We start from the raw sequence: 20,102 nt of genomic DNA on the forward strand, positions 1-20,102 counted from the left end.
CTATTGAATATACACAGATAATGGAGAAAAAGACAAAATGCATAAGAAGATGGATAATTACCAAAAGTAATTAGAATGTATAAAAATAGATACTTGCACGTTTTATTATATAACTGCAAAATATGATATCAGAAATTATAAGCTACTTAGATAAGTTCAATAGTAGATAATATTAGTGAATTTGGAAGATTTGTCAATTGAAAACAATCTAAACTAAAGCACTGGAAAAAAAAGAATGGAAAAATGAGAACAGAGCATGTATTACATGCCTAAACCTTCTAACATACATGTAATTCGTATTCCAAATGGAAAGTATAGAGAGAATGGGTCAGGAAAATCATTTAAATAAATAATGACTAAGAATATTTTTTCAAATGTGATGAAATACATAAAACCACAGATTAAAGAAGTTCATCAGACCACCAGCAGGATGTTTATAAACAAACAAAACTTTACCCACACACATCACAGTCAAATCACTCAAGTTATTGAAAAATCAAAAACAGAAAAAAATGTTACAATCAGTTGGAGAAAGAAAACATTCTTCAAAAAAAAAAAAAAAACATAAGATTGATAGCTGGCTTTTCAGCACAAGCCATGGAAGCCTAATGTGAGATGACAAAATATTCTTATTTCCCCTGGACTAAAGGAGGTACCAGGAAGCAACACTTTCAACTTTAAAATTGAAACAGTTCCCAGAAAACCAGAATGATTGTTCACCCTAGCCAGAAGAAAATATTATGATATCTTTAAAATAGTGAAAGGCGAAAGTCCATGCCAATTTATATTCTACACTGCAAATATATTCTCCTATTCTGTTGGTTGCCTTTTAGTTTTGCTGATTGTTTCCTTCGCTGTGCAGAAGCTTTTTATTTTGATGAGGTCCCAATAGTTCATTTTTGCTTTTATTTCCCTTGCCTCCGGAGACATGTTCAGTAAGAAGTTGCTGAGGCCAAGATCAAAGAGGTTTTTGCCTGCTTTCTCCTCGAGGATTTTGATGGCTTCCTGTCTTACATTGAGGTCTTTCATCCATTTTGAGTTTATTTTTGTGTATGGTGTAAGAAAGTGGTCCAGGTTCATTCTTCTGCATGTCGCTGTCCAGTTTCCCAGCACCAGTTGCTGAAGAGAGTGTCTTTATTCCATTGGATATTCTTTCCTGCTTTGTCAAAGACTAGTTGGCCATACATTTGTGGATCCATTTCTGGGTTCTCTATTCTGTTCCATTGATCTGTCTGCTCTTGTACCAGTACCATACTGTCTTGACGATTACAGCTTTGTAGTATAGCTTGAAGTCCGGGATTGTGATGCCTCCTGCTTTGGTTTTCTTTTCAAGATTGCTTTGGCTATTTGTGGTCTTTTCAGGTTCCATACAAATTTTAGGATTATTTGTTCTAGCTCTGTGAAGAATGCTGTGTTACTTTGATAGGGATTGCATTGAATATGTGGATTGCTTTGGGTAGTATCGATATTTTAACAATATTTGTTCTTCCTATCCAGGAGCATGTTATCTTTTTCCATTTTTTTTTCTGTCATCTTCAATTTCTTTCATGAGCTTTCTATAGTTTTCAGTGTATACATTTTTCACCTCTTTGGTTAGATTTACTCCTAGATATTTTATGTTTTTTTGTGCAACTGTAAATGGGATTGATTCCTTGATTTCACTTTCTTTTGCTTCATTATTGGTGTATAGGAATGCAACCAATTTCTGTGCATTGATTTTATATCCTGAAACTTTGCTGAATTCATGAATCAGTTCTAGCAGTTTTTTGGTGGAATATTTTGAGTTTTCCATATAGAGTATCACGTCGTATGTGGATGGAACTGGAGGGTATTATGCTAAGTGAAATTAGTCAGAGAAAGACAAAAATCATATGACTTCACTCATATGAGGACTTTAAGAGACAAAACAGGTGAACATAAAGGAAGGGAACCAAAAATAATATAAAAACATGGAGGGGGACAAAACAGAAGAGACTCATAAATATGGAGAACAAATTGAGGGTTGCTGGAGGGATTGTGGGAGGGGGGATGGGCTAAATGGGTAAGAGGCACTAAGGAATCTACTCCTGAAATCATTGTTGCACTGTATGCTAACTAATTTCGATGTAAATTTTAAAAAATAAAAAAAGAAAATTAAAAAAAAAGAAAACAGATGAACGTATGGGAAGAAACAAAAAGAGATTGAGAGGAAAGCAAACCATAAAAGACTCTTAACTGTAGAGAACAAACTGAAGGTTGATGTAGGGAAGTGGGTGGGGCGTGGGCTAACTGGGTGTTAGGTATTAAGGAGGGTATGTGTCGTGATTAGCACTGGGAGATATATGTAAGTGATAAATCACTAAATTCTACGCCTGAAGCCGATTTTATCATATATGTTAACTAACTAGAATTTGAACAAACACTTGAAAAAAATGAGGGCAAAATGAAAATATTTTAATAAGAATAAATGCTGAAAGAATTTGTTACAAGAGACTTGCACTAGGATTAGTGAAGTTTTTCTACCTAAAGGAGGATTATCTCAGATGAAAGTAAAAACTTGAAATAAGTAATGAATAGTCCCAGAAATGGTAAATGTGTTTGTAGGATATAAATGAATACCGTCTGTATAAAATAAAAACAACTATCAATGATTTATAAATGGTATAACATTTTTAATAGTAAAAAATTACAAGGATGCAGCCCTTTAGTGAAATGCTAGGCATTACTTAAGAAGCAGTGAAATTACTAATTTAATTTGCACTGAAATAAATCAGACACATATTTTAATTTCTAGTGCAAGACATTAAATTTTTTGGTCTGAGAAATATTTATACCTTTAAAAATATTTTATTTTTTATTTTTTTAAATGCTTTTATTTATTTGTGAGAGAGAGACAGAGTGTGAGTGGGGGAGGAGCAGAGACAGAGGGAGACACACAATCTGAAGCAGGCTCCAGGCACTGAGCTGTCAGCACAGAGCCCGACGTGGGGCTCAAACTCACAAACCATAAGATCATGACCTGAGCCAAAGTCAGACGCTCAACCGACTGAGCCATCCAGGTGCCCCACCTTTAAAATTATTTTAGACTGCAATGAGACTCCTGCTGCTTAAAGTAATGGCCTTACAAAGAAGAGGTCATATAGTGACCAAGGCCTGGCACTTCAGGGAGTGTCTCCAGTGTGTGCTGCATGCACTCTGCTGTTGTAGATTGGATGCTATATCCTTCAGGCCAGTTGTCTGCAGAGGCTCTTCTTGCCTGCTATAGCCAGTGTTTGGTCCCTGGCATGAATGTGGTGAGTTTTAACTAGGTGTGCTCTGGTCTCCTTGTGAAATGAGAACTGACACCAACTCCAACAGAATTGAGGTCTTGAATAAATCTCTGGTCATGAGAAATGGTGTGGATGTTGTTTGTGCTGGTCTTCTAGGGGAGGGGCCCATCACACTGGTACTAAGGCAAGCTTGACTGAAAAGTGTGGTCCCACTGGAGCACAGAAGAATTATACAGCCTAATAAACTTTAGGAATTCAGTGATTTCATCAAACATGATAACATTCATACTATAGGAGTCCCAGAAGAAGAAGAGAGAGAAAAGAGGGCAGAAAAAATTTTAAGAAATTATTGAAGAAAGCTTCTCTGATTTGGGGAAGGAAAAAGACATTCAGACCTAGAAGGCACAAACTCCCTTCAAAATAAACAAAAGTCCAACACCAAGACATATTGCAATTAATTTTGAAAATATAGTGATAAAGAAAAAAATCTTAAAAGGAGCAAGACAAAAGTAGTTCTTAATTTACAAGGGAAAACCAATAAGGCTAGCTGAAGATTTATCAACAGACACTTGGCAAGCCAGAAGGAAGTGGCACAGTATATTCAATGTGATGAATTCGGAAAATCTGCACCCAAGAAGACTCTATCCAGCAAGACTATAATTCAGAATATAAGAAGAGATAAAAAGAGTTCCCAGACAAACAAAACTAAAAAGAGTTCATGACCACTAAACCAGCCCTGCAAGAAATATTAAAGAGAATTCTTTGAGTTGAAAGAGAGACCAAAAGTAAAAAAGATGAGAAAATGTCAGAGAAAATCTCTAGATGGCAAAACAGGTAATAAAATGAAAATAAATGCATATCTATCAATAATTACTTTGAATGTAAATGGACTAAATGCTCCAATCAAAAGGCATAGGATGTCAGAATTGATTTTAAAAAAAATCCATGTATATGCTGCTTACAAGAGACTCATTTTACACTTAAAGACACCTGCAGTTTGAAAATTGTGGGGGGAGATACATTTATCATGCAAATGGATGTCACAAGAAAGTTGAAGTAGAAATACTTATATCATAAAACTAGACTCTATTTCTCTTGTATTATTTTTATCCTGCTTTGATATCAGGGTAGTACTGGCCACTTGGAATGATTTTGAATATGTTCCCTATATTCCATTATTTGTATAGTTTTGATAAAGATTGTCATTAATTATTATTTTTAAAATATTTGGTAGAATTCAACAATGAAACCATATGGTCTTGGGCTTTTCTGTGCTGGGAGTTTTTGATTCATAATGTAAACTGCATTTCTGTTATTGATCTAGGATTTCCCATTTCTTGGATTCAAGATTCATGATTCAATCTTGGTAACTTGTGTGTCTTTAGGAGTTACCTGTGTTTTCTTTTTCCTAAGTTATCTGATGTTTTTAGTATGTAATTGTTTATAGTAATCTGTTCTCACACTGTGTATTTCTGTGATTATCTGTTGAATTTCTCATTTTTGTTTTTGAATCTTCTCTTTTTTTCTTAGATAATGTATTATGTTATTATTTATTCTGGTCTCATATTGATTTCTGATTTTTCTTTTTTATTTAAAGTTTTTATTTATATTTTAGTTAACATATATGGGAAAATTGGTCTCAGGTGTAGAATTTAGTGATCCATCATTTACATACAACACCCAGTGCTCATCACAGCATGTGATCTCTTTAACCATCAACCATTAGCCCATCTCCTGACCACCTCCCTCCATCAACCCTCAGTTTGTTCCTTATACTTAAGAGTCTCTCATGGTTTGCTTCCCTCTTTCTCTCCTTTTTCCCCTTCCTCTATGTTCATTTGTTTTATTTCTTAAACCACTTCACACCTGTCAGGATGGCTAAAATTAGCAACACAAGAAACAACAGATGTTGGCCAGGATGCAGAAAAAGTTGAACCCTCTTACACTGTTGGTGGGGATGCAAACTGCTGCAGCCACTCTGAAAAACAGTATGGAGGTTCCTCAAAGAGTTAAAAATAGAACTACCCTATGACCCAGCAATTACACTACTAGGTATTTAAACAAAGCATACAAAAATACTGATTCAAAGGGGCACATGCACCCCAATGTTTATAGCAACATTACCAACAATAGCCAAATTATGGAGAGAGTACACATGTCCATCGACTGATGAATGGATGAAGATAGGTATATTTATATAATGGAATATTACTCAGATATCAAAAAGGATGATATCTTGCCATTTGCAACAACATGGATGGAGCTAAAGTGGATTATGCTAAGTGAAATAAGTCAGTCAGATAAAGACAAATACCATATGACTTCATTCATATTTCTCATTTTTCTTTGTTATCTCTTTCCTCTACTAAATCTCAGCTACATTTCTTCTTTTTCTAGTTCCTGGTGGTGTAATTATAAGTTGTTTAATTGAACTATTTTTCTTAATGTAATCATTTACAGCATAAATTTCACTCTACCATTTGCTTTTGCTGCACTACATAAGTTTTGGAATACTGTGTTTCCTTTCTTCCTTGTTTTGAGACATATTTTGATTTGCTGTTTGATTTGTTATTTGGCTTCTTGCTTGTACAGTAGTTTGTTGTTTAATATATACATATTATATATTTAATATTTACATTGTAGTTTTTCCAGCTTTGTTTATTGTTGATATTTAATTTTGTACCATTGTGGTTGAAAAATATACTTGACAAGATTATAGCCTTCTTAAAATTGTAATATTTGTTATTTCCTGTTTATGTGATTTAATCAGGGGATTCTTCTGTGTATACTTGAAGAAAATGTGTATTCTGTTTTTCTTGGATGGAATGTTTTATATATATATTTTAGAACTGTGTATTAAGAATTATGATTCAAGTAAAAAATGCTCTTGCTGAAAATAATAACTAATGGAGGATATTCATTTATAATAAAGCTTATCAAAGAGGAGGTTGGTGATGGGTGAAATAGGTGAAGGAGATTAAGAGTATACTTATGATGAGCACTGAGTTATGATAGAATTGTTTAATCATTATATTGTAAACATGGAACTAATATAACATTGTATGTTAGCTATACTGGAATTAAAATTAAAAAACTAATAAAAAATAAAATATATTTAGAAAAAAATTCACACTAATAAACTGTTAAACACATTATTTTTAATGTTGTAATAGACCCATTACTTGTTAAAATAAAGATCGTGTTTTTAAAAAATAAGTATTTCTAAAACAAAAAAATAAGAATTATATTTTGTATATTTTTCAAACCCTTTTAATTATGATTTAATAGAAGATAGTTCGATATTCATATTCTGCATTTAATATGTTGTCATACTACATGGCATAAAACCCTGGAGTGCCCCATTCTATACTAATGAGTAAGGAAAGCAAATAAGTCAAATACTCTCATTATTATGAAAATAATTTTGACCTAATGTACCCCTGAAAGACCTTGAAGACACAGTTTCCCAAACCACACTTGACAAGCTTACACTACAATAAGGATGGAAATACTATTAAAGGAAACATTATTTGTTTCTGTAACTAACATAATTAATGTAACATTGTGTGTAAATTATCCTCAAATTTAAAAAAAGATAGAATAAGTCAAAACATTATATATGAGAAAAATGGAATAGTGCACTAATTAATCCCAAAAAAATCCTCCAAGAAATTGGAATAAAGAAACAAATAACAGATAAAATACAGACCAAACAAATGCTATAAAACTTATTGATATAAACACAATTATATCAGCAATTACCTTAAATGTAAATAGTTTAACACACCATTTAAAGGACAAATATTTTAAGAATGTATTAAAAGTAGACCTAAATTATGTTCATAAGAGGTACACTTTACATATGTGGATACAGAAGATAGAAATTGAAAAGATGGAAAATATGTAACATGTAGAACTGATACTAAGTGGTGTTCAACCAAAGAGGTGAAAGCGCTGTATTACTGAAAAGTAGAAAATGCTGATGAAATAAATTGAACATGACACAGAGAAATGGGAAGATATTCTGTGCTCATGGATTGGAAGAACAAATATTGTTAAAATGTCTATATTACCCAAAGTAATCTCCACATTTAATGTAATCCCTATCACAATACCACCAGCATTTTGCACAGAGCAAGAACAAACAATCTTAAAACTTGTATGGAACCATAAAGATCCTGAAGACCCACAAGAACCTTGAATATGAAAAGCAAATCCGGAGGCATCACAATTCCAGACTTCAAATTATATTACAAATCCGTAGTGATCAAAACCGTATGGTAATGACAGAAAAATAGGCACATAGATCAATGGAACAGAATAGAAAACCCAGAAATGAAACTATAACTATATGTTCAGTTAATCTTTGACAAGCAGGAGGGACGAATATCCAATGGGAAAAAGAATGTCTTTTCAAAAAAAGGTGTTGGGAAAACTGGACAGCAACATGTAAAAGAATGAAGCTAGACCACTTTCTTACACCATACCCAAAAATAGATTCAAAATGGGTGAAAGACCTAAATGTGAGACAGGAAACCATTAACATCCTAAAGAACACAGAGAGTAACCTCTTTGATATTTGGCCATAGCAACTTCTTACAAGATATGTGTCCTGAGGCAAGGGAAACAAATGTAAAAATAAACTATTGGGACTTCATCAAAATAAAAAACTTCTACACAGTGAAGGAAATAATCAACAAAACTAAAAGGCAACCTACAAAATGGGAGAAAGTATTTGAAAATGGCATACCTGATAAAGGAATAATATTCATAATATATAAACTTATAAAACTCAACACCCAAAAAATTAATAATCCAATTAAAAATGGGTAGAAGACATGAATAGACATTTTCCAAAGAAGATATTCAGATGGCCAACAGACACATGAAAAGATGATAAACATCTTTGGTTATCAGGGAAATAACAAATCAAAACTACAAGAAGATATCACCTCACACCTGTCAGGATGGTTAAAATTCACAACAGAAGAAAGAACACATGTTGGTGAGGATGTGGAGAAAGGATAACCCTGTTGAACTATTGATGGGAATGCAAACTTGTGCAGCCACTCTAGAAAACAGTACGGAGGTTCCTGAAAAAGTTAAAAATAGAATTTACCCTGTGATCCAGCAATTGCATTACTAGGTACTTACTTAAAGGATACAAAAATACAGATTCAAATGGATACATATACCCTGATGTTTAGAGCAGCATTATCTACAATAGCCAAATTATGGGAAGAGCCCAAATGTCCATCGACTGATGAATGGATAAAGAGGAGTTGGTATAGATATAGAATGGAATATTACCCAGCCACAAAAAAATGAAATATTACCATTTGCAACAATGTTTATGGAGCTAGAGAGCATTATGTTAAGCAAAATAAGGCAGTCGGGGAAAGACAAGTACTATAGGATTTCACTCATATGTGGAATTTCGGAAACAAAACAAATGAGCATAGGGAAAAAAGGAGAGAGAGAGAGAAGCCAAGAAGTGTACCCTTAACTTTAGAGAAAAAACTGTTACCAGATAGGAGGTGGGTAGGAAGATAAGTTAAATAGGTTATTGGGATTAAGGTGTGCCCTTGTGATGAGCACAGGGTGTTGTATGTGAGTGTTGAATCACTAAATTGTAGAACTGAAACTAATATTACACTGTCTGTTAACTAACTGGAATTGAAATGAAAACTTAAAAAAATCAAGAGATGTTCATCCTACATGACTCTTACGGATAATATAAAGACTAAAAAAAAAGCCAGAGACAAAGGAATTGTGCTATATTTTTCATTTGTATGAGCTTTGAAGTAGACAAAAATGATTGATTATGCAATAGAATATTGCTTACCACTTAGAGTATAGACTGGAAAGGAGCATAAGAGAACCTTATGAAATGCTGGATAGTTTCTATATTCATAATTTTGTTGTGATTATGCAGGTATGTACATATGTAAATATATCATATATATACATATATATGTGTGTCTGTATATATATATATATATATATATATATATGTGGCACTTGTATGTTATCTGTTGTAATATAAATAAACAAATTTCTTAAAAAGAAACTCTGGCAGGAAAATGATAAAACATATCATTCATTTTATAATATTTGAGAGTTAAGACTAATTTTGCCAGTTTAATATATGGAACTGAAATATTGGACCATGATAACATAAAAGGTGGAAGAGAGGAGATTAGAGTATAAAGGTTTCAAAGTCATTTTAGTGATCAGAGGAGGATATAGGTATTGATTAGATTATTTTCTATGCATTTTAAAACTTAGGTTCAGGTACATGCATAGAATGTGTTATGTCATGACCAATAGAGTAGAAAATTAAGAAAAAAATTAATAGAATGCAGAGAAGATGGATGAAAGGAGGACACAAAAATGGGGTACATAGAAGACAAAATAAGATGGTAGAAAAAATCCAAATTATCATAATTACAATAAATATAAATTGAAAAAAGCCATCTGTTAAAAGAAGCTTTCAGATTGGTGCTATTTCCTCAGATTCTGAAAGATGTCTTTCTATAACCTGGAAATAGATTATTTGAAACACATTAAATGTTATCATTCAATACTTTACTCTGTACCTGTAAAAGAATAAGAGATTTATATGAAAAATTCAACACTAATTCCTTTATTACTTTTCCTTGTAGTCTTACCTCAGCCATGAAATGGAATCAGATATGATAGATGTGGTAAGTGGCCTTCTAAGTTTTTTTATACAATAAAATATTTCACATATACATACTTTTTGATACCTGAGTGCTAAATAATTATATTTTCTTTAGTACTCTGTGTAAAACATAAGGACATACATATATACTGAATGTTTAAGTATATTTTATTTTCCCTTTGTGTCACACACAAAAAAAGGGATGAAATAAGGAAAATTAAATAAGTTAAATTAAAATTAATGATAGTATTCTAAAATTTGAGACAAAAATAAGCTATGAATTAGTTGGAAAATGTGTAATTTTATTTATTTATTTTTTAATATGAAAATTTTAATATGAAATTTTAATATGAAAATTTAATATGAAAATATGTCAAATTGGTTTCCATACAACACCCAGTGCTCATCCCAACAGGTGCCCTTCTCCATGCCCATCATCCACTTTCCCCTCTCTCCCACGCCCCATCAACCCTCATTTTATTCTCAGTTTTTAAGGGTCCCATATGTTTTGGCTCCCTCCCTCTCTAATTTTTTTCCGTACCCTCCCCTATAGTCTTTTGTTAAGTTTCTCAGGATCCACATAAGAGTGAAAGCATATGGTATCTGTCTTTTTCTCTATGAACTATTTCACTTAGCATAACACTCTCCAGTTCCATCCACGTTGCTACAAAAGGCCATATTTCATTGTTTCTCATTGCCAAGTAGTATTCCATTGTGTATATAAACCACAATTTCTTTATCCATTATTCAGTTGAAGGACATTTAGGCTCTTTCCATAATTTGGCTATTGTTGAAAGTGCTGCTATAAACACTGGGGTAAAAGTGCCCCTATGCAATCAGCACAGCAGTATCCTTTGGGTAAATTCCTAGTAGTGCTATTGCTGGGTCATCGGGTAGATCTATTTTAATTTTTTGAGGAACCTCCACACTGTTTTCCAGAGCAGCTGCACCAGTTTGCATTCCCACCAACAGTGCAAGAGGGTTCCCGTTTCTCAACAACCTCGCCAGCATCTATAGTCTCCTGATTTGTTCATTTTAGCCACTCTGACTGGAATTAAGTGGTATCTGAGTGTGGTTTTGATTTTCATTTCCCTGATGAGGAGTGACGTTGAGGATCTTTTCATGTGCCTGTTGGCCATCTGGATGTCTTCTTTAGAGAAGTGTCTATTCATGTTTTCTGCCCATTTCTTCACTGGATTATTTGTTTTTCAGGTGTGAAGTTTGGTGAGTTCTTTACAGATTTTGGATACTAGCCTTTTGTCTGATATGACATTTGCAAATATCTTTTCCCATTCCATCCATTGCCTTTTAGTTTTGTTGATTGTTTCCTTTGTAGTGCAGAAGCTTTTTATCTTCATAAGGTCCCAGTAGTTCATTTTTGCTTTTGATTCCCTTGCCTTTGGGGATGTGTCAATAAAGAAAATACTGTGGCAAGGTCAGAGAGGTTTTTTCCTGCTTTCTCCTCTAGGGTTTTCATGTTTTCCTGTCTCATATTCAATAATTTATCCATTTTAGGTTTATTTTTGTGAATGGTGTGAGAAAATGTACTAGTTCCATTCTTCTGCACATTGCTGTCCAGTTCTCCCAGCACCATTTATTAAAGAGACTGTCTTTTTTCCATTGGATGTTCTTTCCTGCTTTGTCAAAGATGAGTTGGCCATACGTTTGTGGGTCTAGTTCTGGGGTTTCTATTCTATTCCATTGGTCTATGTGTCTGTTTTTGTGCCAATACCATGCTGTCATGATGATTACAGCTTTGTAGTAGAGGCTAAAGTCTGGAATTGTGACGCCTCCTGCTTTGGTCTTCTTCAATATTACTTTGGCTACTTGGGGTCTTTTGTGGTTCCATACAAATTTTAGGATTGCTTGTTCTAGCTTCGAGGAGAAGGCTGGTTGAATTTTGATTGGGATTGCATTGAATGTGTAGATAACTTTGGGTAGTATTGACATTTTAACAATATTTATTCTTCCAATCCATGAGCACGGACTGTTTTTCCATTTCTTTGTATCTTCTTCAATTTCCTTCATAAGCTTTGTATAGTTTTCCGCATACAGATCTTTTATATCTTTGGTTAGGTTTATTCCTAGGTATTTTATGCTTCTTGGTGCAATTGTGAATGGGATCAGTTTCTTTATTTGTCTTTCTGTTGCTTCATTGTTAGTGTATAAGAATGCAACTGATTTCTGTACATTGATTTTGTATCCTGCAACTTTGCTGAATTCATGTATCAGTTTTAGCAGACTTTTGGTGCAGTCTATCGGGTTTTCCGTGTATAATATCATGTCATCTGCAAAAAGTGAAAGCTTAACTTCATCATTGCCAATTTTGATGCCTTTTATTTCCTTTTGTTGTCTGATTGCTGATACTAGAACTTCCACCACTATGTTAAACAACAGTGGTGAGAGCGGACATCCCTGTCATGTTCCTGATTTCAGGGGGAAAGCTCTCATTTTTCCCCCATTGAGGATGATATTAGTTGTGGGCTTTTCATAAATGGCTTTTTTGATGTTTAAGTATGTTCCTTCTATCTCAATTTTCTCAAGGGTTTTTATGAGAAAGGATGCAGAATGTTGTCAAATGCATTTTCTGCATCGATTGACAGGATCATATGGTTCTTATCTTTCGTTTTCTTAATGTGATGTATGACATTGATTGATTTGTGAATGTTGAACCATCCCTGCAGCCCAGGAATGAATCCCACTTGATCATAGTTTAATAATTCTTTTTGAGTGCTGTTGAATTCGATATGCTAGTATCTTGTTGAGAATTTTTGCATCCATATTCATCAGGGATATGGCCTGTAGTCCCTTTTTTTTGGTGGGTCTCTATCTGGTTTGGGAATCAAAGTAATGCTGGATTCATAGAATGAGTCTGGAAGTTTTCCTTCCCTTTCTATTTTTTGGAACAGATTGAGAAGGATAGTTATTGTCTCTGCATTAAATGTGTGGTAGCATTGCCCAGGGAAGCCATCTGGTCCTGGACTCTTATTCTTTGGGAGATTTTTGATAACTGATTCAATTTCTTCACAGGTTATGAGTCCGTTCAAGTTTTCCATTTCTTCCTGTTTGAGTTTTGGAAGTGGGTGGGTGCTTAGGAATGTGTCCATTGCTTCCAGGTTGTCTAGTTTGTTGAAATATAATTTTTCATAGTATTCCTTAATAATTGCTTGTATTTCTGAGCGATTAGTTGTCATAATTCCATTTTCATTGGTGATTTTATCTATTTGGGTCATATCCCTTTTCTTTTTAAGAAGCCTGGCTAGAGCTTTATCAATTTTGTTTATTTTTTCAAAAAAACAACTCTTGGTTTTGTTGATCTGCTCTACAAGTTTTTTAGATTCTATATTGTTTATTTCTGCTCTGATATTATTTCTCCTCTTCTGGGTTTGGGGTGTCTTTGCTGTTCTGCTTCTATTTCCCTTAGGTGTGCTGTTAGATTTTGTATCTGAGATTTTTCTTGTTTCTTGAGATAGGCCTGCATTGCAATGTATTTTCCTCTCGGGACTGCCTTCACAGCATCCCAAAGTATTTGTATTGTTGTATTTTCATTTTCATATGTTTCCATGTATTTGTTAATTTCTTCTCTAATTGCCTGGTTGATCCATTCATTCTTTAGTAGGGTGTTCTATAACCTCCATGCTTTTGGATGTTTTCCAGACATTTTCCTATGGTTGATTTCAAGTTTCATAGCATTATGGTCTGAAAGTGTGCATGGTATGATCTCAATTCTTTTATACTTATGAAAGGCTGTTTTGTGACCCAGTATGTGATCTATCTTGGAGAAGTTCCATGTGCACTTGAGAAGAAAGTATATTCTGTCTCTTTGGGATGCAGAGTTCTAAATATGTCTGTCAAGTCCATCTGATCCAATGTATCATTCAGGCCCTTGTTTCTTTATTCATCCTGTGTCTAGATGATCTATCCATTGTTGTAAGTGGGATATTAAATTCCTCTGCAATTATCACATTCTCATGAATAAGGTTGCTTATAGTTGTGATTAATTGTTTTATATATTTGGGGGCTCCCGTATTCAGCACATAGACATTTGTAATTGTTAGCTCCTCCTGATGGATAGACCTTGTAATTATTATATAATGCCCTTCTTCATCTCTTGTTACAACCTTTAATTGAAAGTCTAGTTTGTCTGATATAAGTACGGCTACTCCAGCTTTCTTTTGACTTCCAGTAGCATGATAGATAGTTCTCCATCCCCTCACTATCAATCTGAAGGTGTCCTCAGGTCTAAAATGAGTCTCTTGTAGACAGCTACTAGATGGGTCTTGTGTTTTTTCATCCATTCTGATACCCTGTGTCTTTTGTTTGGAGCATTTAGTCCATTTACTTTCAGTGTTATTATTGAAAATTATGGGTTTACAGTCATTGTGATATCTGTAGGTTTCCTGCTTGTAGTTATGTCTCTGGTACTTTGTGGTCCTTGCGACATTTCACTCTCAGAGTGCCCCTTAGGATCTCTTGTAGGGCTGGTTTAGTGGTGATTAATTACTTCCTTTTTTGTTTGTTTGGGAAAACCTTTATCTCTTTCTATTCTGAATTACAGACTTGCTGGAGAAAGGATTCTTGACCTCATATTTATTCTGTTCAACACATTGAAGATTTCTGCCATTCCTTTCTGGCCTTCCAAGTTTCAGTAGATAAGTCTGCCACTAGTCTTATCGGTCTCCCTTTATATAGAGCATGTTTATCCCTAGCTGATTTCAGAATTTTCTCTTTATCCTTGTATTTTGCCAGTTTCACTATGATATGTCCTGCAGAAGATCAATTCAAGTTACGTCTGAAGGGAGTTCTCTGTGCCTCTGGGATTTCAATGCCTTTTTCCTTTCCCAGATCAGGAAGTTCACAGCTATGATTTGTTCAAGTGCACCTTCAGCCCGTTTCTCTCTCTCTTCTTTTTCTGGAATTCCTATGATTCGGATATTGTTCCTTTTTATTTCATCACTTAGTTCTCTAATTATCCCCTCATGATCCTGAATTTTTTTTCTCTCTTTATCTCAGCTTCCTCTTTTTCCATAATTTTATCTCTAATTCAACCTATTCTCTCCTCTGTCTCTTCAATTATTGCTATGGCCGCCTCCATTTTATTTTGCACCTAATTTATAGCTTTTTTTTAGCTCCTCATGACTATTTCCTAGTCCTTTGATCTCTGTAGCAATAGATTCTCTGCTGTCCTCTATTCTTTTTTCAAGCCCAGTGATTAATTTTGTGACTATCATTCTAAATTCTGTTTCCATTATATTGCTTAAATCAGTTTTGATTAATTCGTTAGCAGTCGCTACTTCCTGGAGTTTGTTTTGAGGAGAATTCTTCCATTTCGTCATTTTAGGTAGTCCCTGTGGTAGCTCCAACCTGCAGGGCACTTCCCCTGTGCTGTCCAGAGTAACTTCTGTTGGTGGGCAGGGCCACAGTCTGACCTGATGTCTTCCCCCAGCCCACCACTAGGGCCACAGTCAGACTGGTGTGTACCTTATCTTCCCCTCTCCCAGGGGTAGGCCTCACTGTGGAGTGGTGTGGCCCCTGTCTGGGCTACTTGGACACTGCCAGTCTTGTGGTGCTGCTTCGATGGGATCTGGCCAAGGGCATATTAGAAGGGCAGATCCACAAGGTGCACAGGGGCGGGATAGGCCGGATGGGCAGGCTTAGCCCGCTTTGCCATTGGTGGTCCCCTGCGGGAGGGGCCATGCAGCACTTGGAGGGAGGCAGGTCCATCAGAGGGATGGATCCACAGAAAGACAACTTTGGGCGTTTGTGTGGTGCAAGCATGTTTGGTGAAGGCAACTGGTTCCCTTTCAATTTTCAGCTGAGGAATGGGAGAGGGAAATGGTGCTTGCCAGTGCCTTTGTTTCCCCGCCGAGCTGAGCTCTGTCTTCCAGGGCTCAACAACTCTCCATCCCAGTGTCCTCTTGCCCTCCCCACTCTCTGAGAGCAGAGCTGTTGACTTTTAACATTCCAGATGTTAAGTCCCGCTGGCTGTTAGAACTCACACAGTCTGGCCCCTCTGCTTTTGCAAACCAGACTTTGGGGGCTCTGCCTTGCTGGGATAGCCAGCCCCTCCTGCTCCAGCTCCCTCCCACCAGTCTGTGTAGCATTGACTGCCTCTTTGCCCTTCCTACCCTCTTCCGTGAATGTCTTGTCTACTCTTGGTTCCAGAGAGTCTGTTCTGCTAGTCTGGTGGTTTTCTGGGTTATTTAGGTAGATATGGGTGGAATCTAAGTGATCTTCAGTATGAGGTGAGCCCAGAATCCTCCTACACTGCCATCTTCCACAGTTTTTCCCAACTCAAATTAGTTTTGACAATTCTGCAAATTCATGTAAGTGGAATTGTATATTATATGCTTTTTTATAAGATTTATTTTTCACTCAGCATAAAGGTTCAATGTTAATTTTTGGTGTCAGTTGATTTTCCCTTTTATATTGATGTGTAGAATTCCATTGTATGAATATACCACACTTTAGCTTTTCTTCTTTTCATGGATGTTACTATTGTCTGCAGTTTAAGGAGACTATGATTAAAGTTGTTCTGAACATATTTTATAGCAGGATTTTTGTAAGAAAATTCTTGTAAGAGCAGCTTGTAATTAGAATGCAGGTACAGAGATTTCCCATACACTCCCTAACCCCACACATGCATAGCCTCCCACATTATTAACATCCCCCACCAGAGTGGTACATTTGTTACAATTGATGAACCTGCATTGATACATCACAATCACACAAAGTCCATAGTTTACCTTATGGTTCACACTTGGTTTTGTGCATTCTGTGAGTTTTGACAAATGTACAATGGTGCGTAGCCATCATTATAGCATCATAGAGTATTTCCCTGCCCTAAAAATCCTATATGCTTTGTAAAGATTTGTTTACAGTCTTTTTGTGGTCATATGTTTTCATTTCTCTTTGGAAATACCTAGGAGTAAGATTGCTGGTGAAGATGCATAATTAATTTTATTTATTTATTTGTTTATTTATTTATTTATTTATTTTTATTTTTTTTTACATTTTTAATATATTTTTGAGAGAGAGAGAGAGAGAGAGAGAGAGAGATCGAACACAAGTAGGAGAGAGGCAGAGAGAGAAGAAGACACAGAATCCAAAGCAGGCTCCAGGCTCTGAGCTGTCAGCACACAGCCCGATGTGGGGCTCGAACTCACAAACCACGAGATCATGACCTGAGCTGAAGTCAGATGCTTAACCGACTGAGCCACCAAGGCACCCCTGCATGTTTAATTTTATAAGAATCTTCCAGAACTTTTCCCAAACAGCTATATTTTATATCTCAATAATAAATGTACAAAATTTCCAGTTGTTCCACATCATTGCCAAAATTTGGTATTATCAGGCTTTTCAATTTTAGTCATTCTGGTGAGTATTTAGTCATGTCTCATTGCAGCTTTAATTTGCATTTTGTGTTAACTGCTTATGTTTGGCACTTTTATATGTGCTTTTTTTGTCCTTTCATATATCTTTTTGTGTGTGTGTGTGTGTGTATAGTGTCTTCTCACAACATCTGTTTATTTTTAAAACATGGGTTGTTTGTATTTTTATTATTGAATTATTGAAGTTTAGGGTTTTAAAATATCTACTTATTTGCTTTGAGAGAGAGAGAATGCAGGGGAGGGGCAGAGAGAGTGGGAGAGAGAATCCCAAGCAGGCTCCACACTGTCAGTGTAGAGCCCAACCTGGGACTCTATCTTATGAACTATGAGATCATTACCTGGGCCAAAATCAAGTATCAGACAGTCAACCAACTGAGCCACCCAGGCATCCCTGGAGTTTTTAATATAGACTAGGTAATAGTTCTCTGTATGTAGTTAGTTTACGAGTATTTTCTCCCAGTGTAGAGATTGCTTGTACATTTTCTTAATGGAATCATTTGGTGAGTAGTAGTTTTTAACTGTGATGAGGTCTGTTTTTTTTTTTCTTTTATCTACTGCTTTCTGTGTCATGGCTAATAGAAATTTGCCTACCCCAAGTTGGGAAGATATTCTTTTCTGTTTTCACCTAAATGCTTTATAATTTTAGTTTTTACATTTAGATTTATGATCTGTCTCAAAATATTTTTTGTGTATGGTTTAATATAGGAATTTCATATCATTGTATTTTCCATGTGGATTTTAAGTTGTTTTAGTACCATTTGTGGAAAGAGTTTCCCTTTTTCATTGGATTGTTTTGTCTCCTTTGTCAAAAAATTGAATGACTATGTAAGTGAATGTCTGTTTCTGACCACTCCATTTTGTCTCATTACCTATTAGTCATTATGCTAGTATCACACTGTCATTCTAGGATTCAAATATTAGATTTTTAGAAAGAACCCTGTTGAAACCATACATGTTAACTCATTTTACAGTGTACACTAATGCATTAACACATTGTTTCCTGCTGACATATTAGCACCATTTTGACAAGACTATTGCTTATTTTGTTTGTATGTTTTGAATTGTAGTAGAATAGAGAAGTAGAAGGAGGAACCTTTAGTCTAAAGCCAATCCTGCGGTTCTAGTGTAGTGTATAATAGTACCTAGTTTGAAAGAAACAATATTAAAAGAAATTATGAGATGATATTTCTACCATAATTGGAAAGTCATTTCCCTATTTGCCTCTGTAATTTCCCAGGTGCTTTTTTTCTGAGATGCATCAAAAGGCATAGTAGATGAGAAAGGAAATACTTCCTTACTCATCATCCAAAATGACTGCTTCTCTTACTTGTAAAGTAAACTATTAATTCGAAAAGAAATTCAATGTATGCATCATGATTTCTGAAAGCTAAAAAATGAGTGTTTATATGACTAGATTTTACAAGTGGTCTCTGGTATTCTAAAAATTTATCACATTATCTAATCTCTTCCATTTGTATAGCATAACCAAATGTTATGCTTTGATTGTTGTATTTTTATTTTGCATTTGTTTATTTATTTATTTATTTAGGGATTCAGGAATAGAATTTAGTTATTTGTTACTTACATATAACACCCAGTGTTCATCATAACAAGTGCCCTCCTTAAGAACCATCACCCATTTAGCCCATCCCCCAACCACCTCCCTCCATTAAACCTCAGTTTGTTCTCTACCCTTGAGTCTCTTATGGCTTGCTCCCCTCTCTTTTGTTTTCCTTCCCATATGTTTTGTTTCTTAAATTCAGTATATGAGTGAAGTCATGTGGTATTTTTCTTTCCCTGACTGACTTATTTTGATTAACATAATAGACTCTATCTACCACCATGTCATTGCAAATGGCAAGATTTAATTCTTTTTGGTAGCTGAGTAGTAGTCCATTGTATATACACCACATCTTCTTTATCCATTCATCAGTTGATGCACATTTTGGCTCTTTCCATAGTTTGGTTTCTGTTGATAATTCTGCTATAAACATCAGGGTGCATGTGCCCCTTTGAATCAATATTTTTGCATCCTTTGGATAAATACCTAGTAGTGAAATTACTGGTTGAAGGGTAATTCTATTTTTAACTTTTTGAGGAACCTCCATGCTGTTTTCCACAGTGGCTGCACCAGTTTGTATTCCCACCAACAGTGTAAGAAGGTTCCCATTTCTGCATATCCTTGCCAACATCTGTTGATTCTTTTGTTAATTTTAGCCATTCTGATAGGTGTGAGGTTGGTCTCATTTTGGTTTTGATTTGTATTTCCCTTATGATTAGTGATGTTGAGCATTTTTTCATGTGTTTGTTATTCACCTGCATGTCTTCTTTGCAAATATGTGTATTCATGTCTTCTGCCCATTTTTTAACTGTATTATTTGTTTTATGTGAGTTGAGTTTGATAAGTTCTTTATAGATTTTCGATACTAACCCTTTATCTGATATTTCATTTGCAAATATCTTCTCCAATTCCGTAGGTTGCCTTTTAGTTTTGTGGATTGTTTCCTTCACTATGCAGAATCTTTTTATCTTGATGAAGTCCCAATTGTTAATTTTTGCTTTTCTTTCCCTTGGCTCCAGAGACGTGTCTAGTAAGAATTTGCTATGGCTGACGTTAAAGAAGTTGCTACCTGTGTTCTTCTCTAGGATTTTGATGGTTTTCTTTCTCACATTTAGGTTTCTCATCAATTTTCAATTAATTTTTATGTAGGGTATAAGATAGTCATCCAGTTTCAATCTTCTGCATGTTGCTCTCCAATTTCCCCAATACTCTTTTTT

General features: G+C 35.0%; 1 protein-coding gene across 3 annotated transcripts in view; it reads left to right on the plus strand.

The window, feature by feature from the left end:
• The window catches only part of LOC109496332, a 389,020-nt gene that overhangs the window by 205,452 nt on the left and 163,466 nt on the right, over positions 1 to 20,102 (plus strand). For all 3 annotated transcript variants that reach the window (XM_045050955.1, XM_045050956.1, XM_023249271.2), the window contains one exon: positions 9,914 to 9,955. In XM_045050955.1, coding sequence (XP_044906890.1) covers positions 9,914 to 9,955 — 42 coding nt within the window. The remainder of the gene's footprint in view (positions 1 to 9,913; positions 9,956 to 20,102) is intronic.

Source organism: Felis catus, chromosome X, assembly GCF_018350175.1.
Source record: "Felis catus isolate Fca126 chromosome X, F.catus_Fca126_mat1.0, whole genome shotgun sequence".
In the NCBI taxonomy this organism is placed as follows: domain Eukaryota; kingdom Metazoa; phylum Chordata; class Mammalia; order Carnivora; family Felidae; genus Felis; species Felis catus.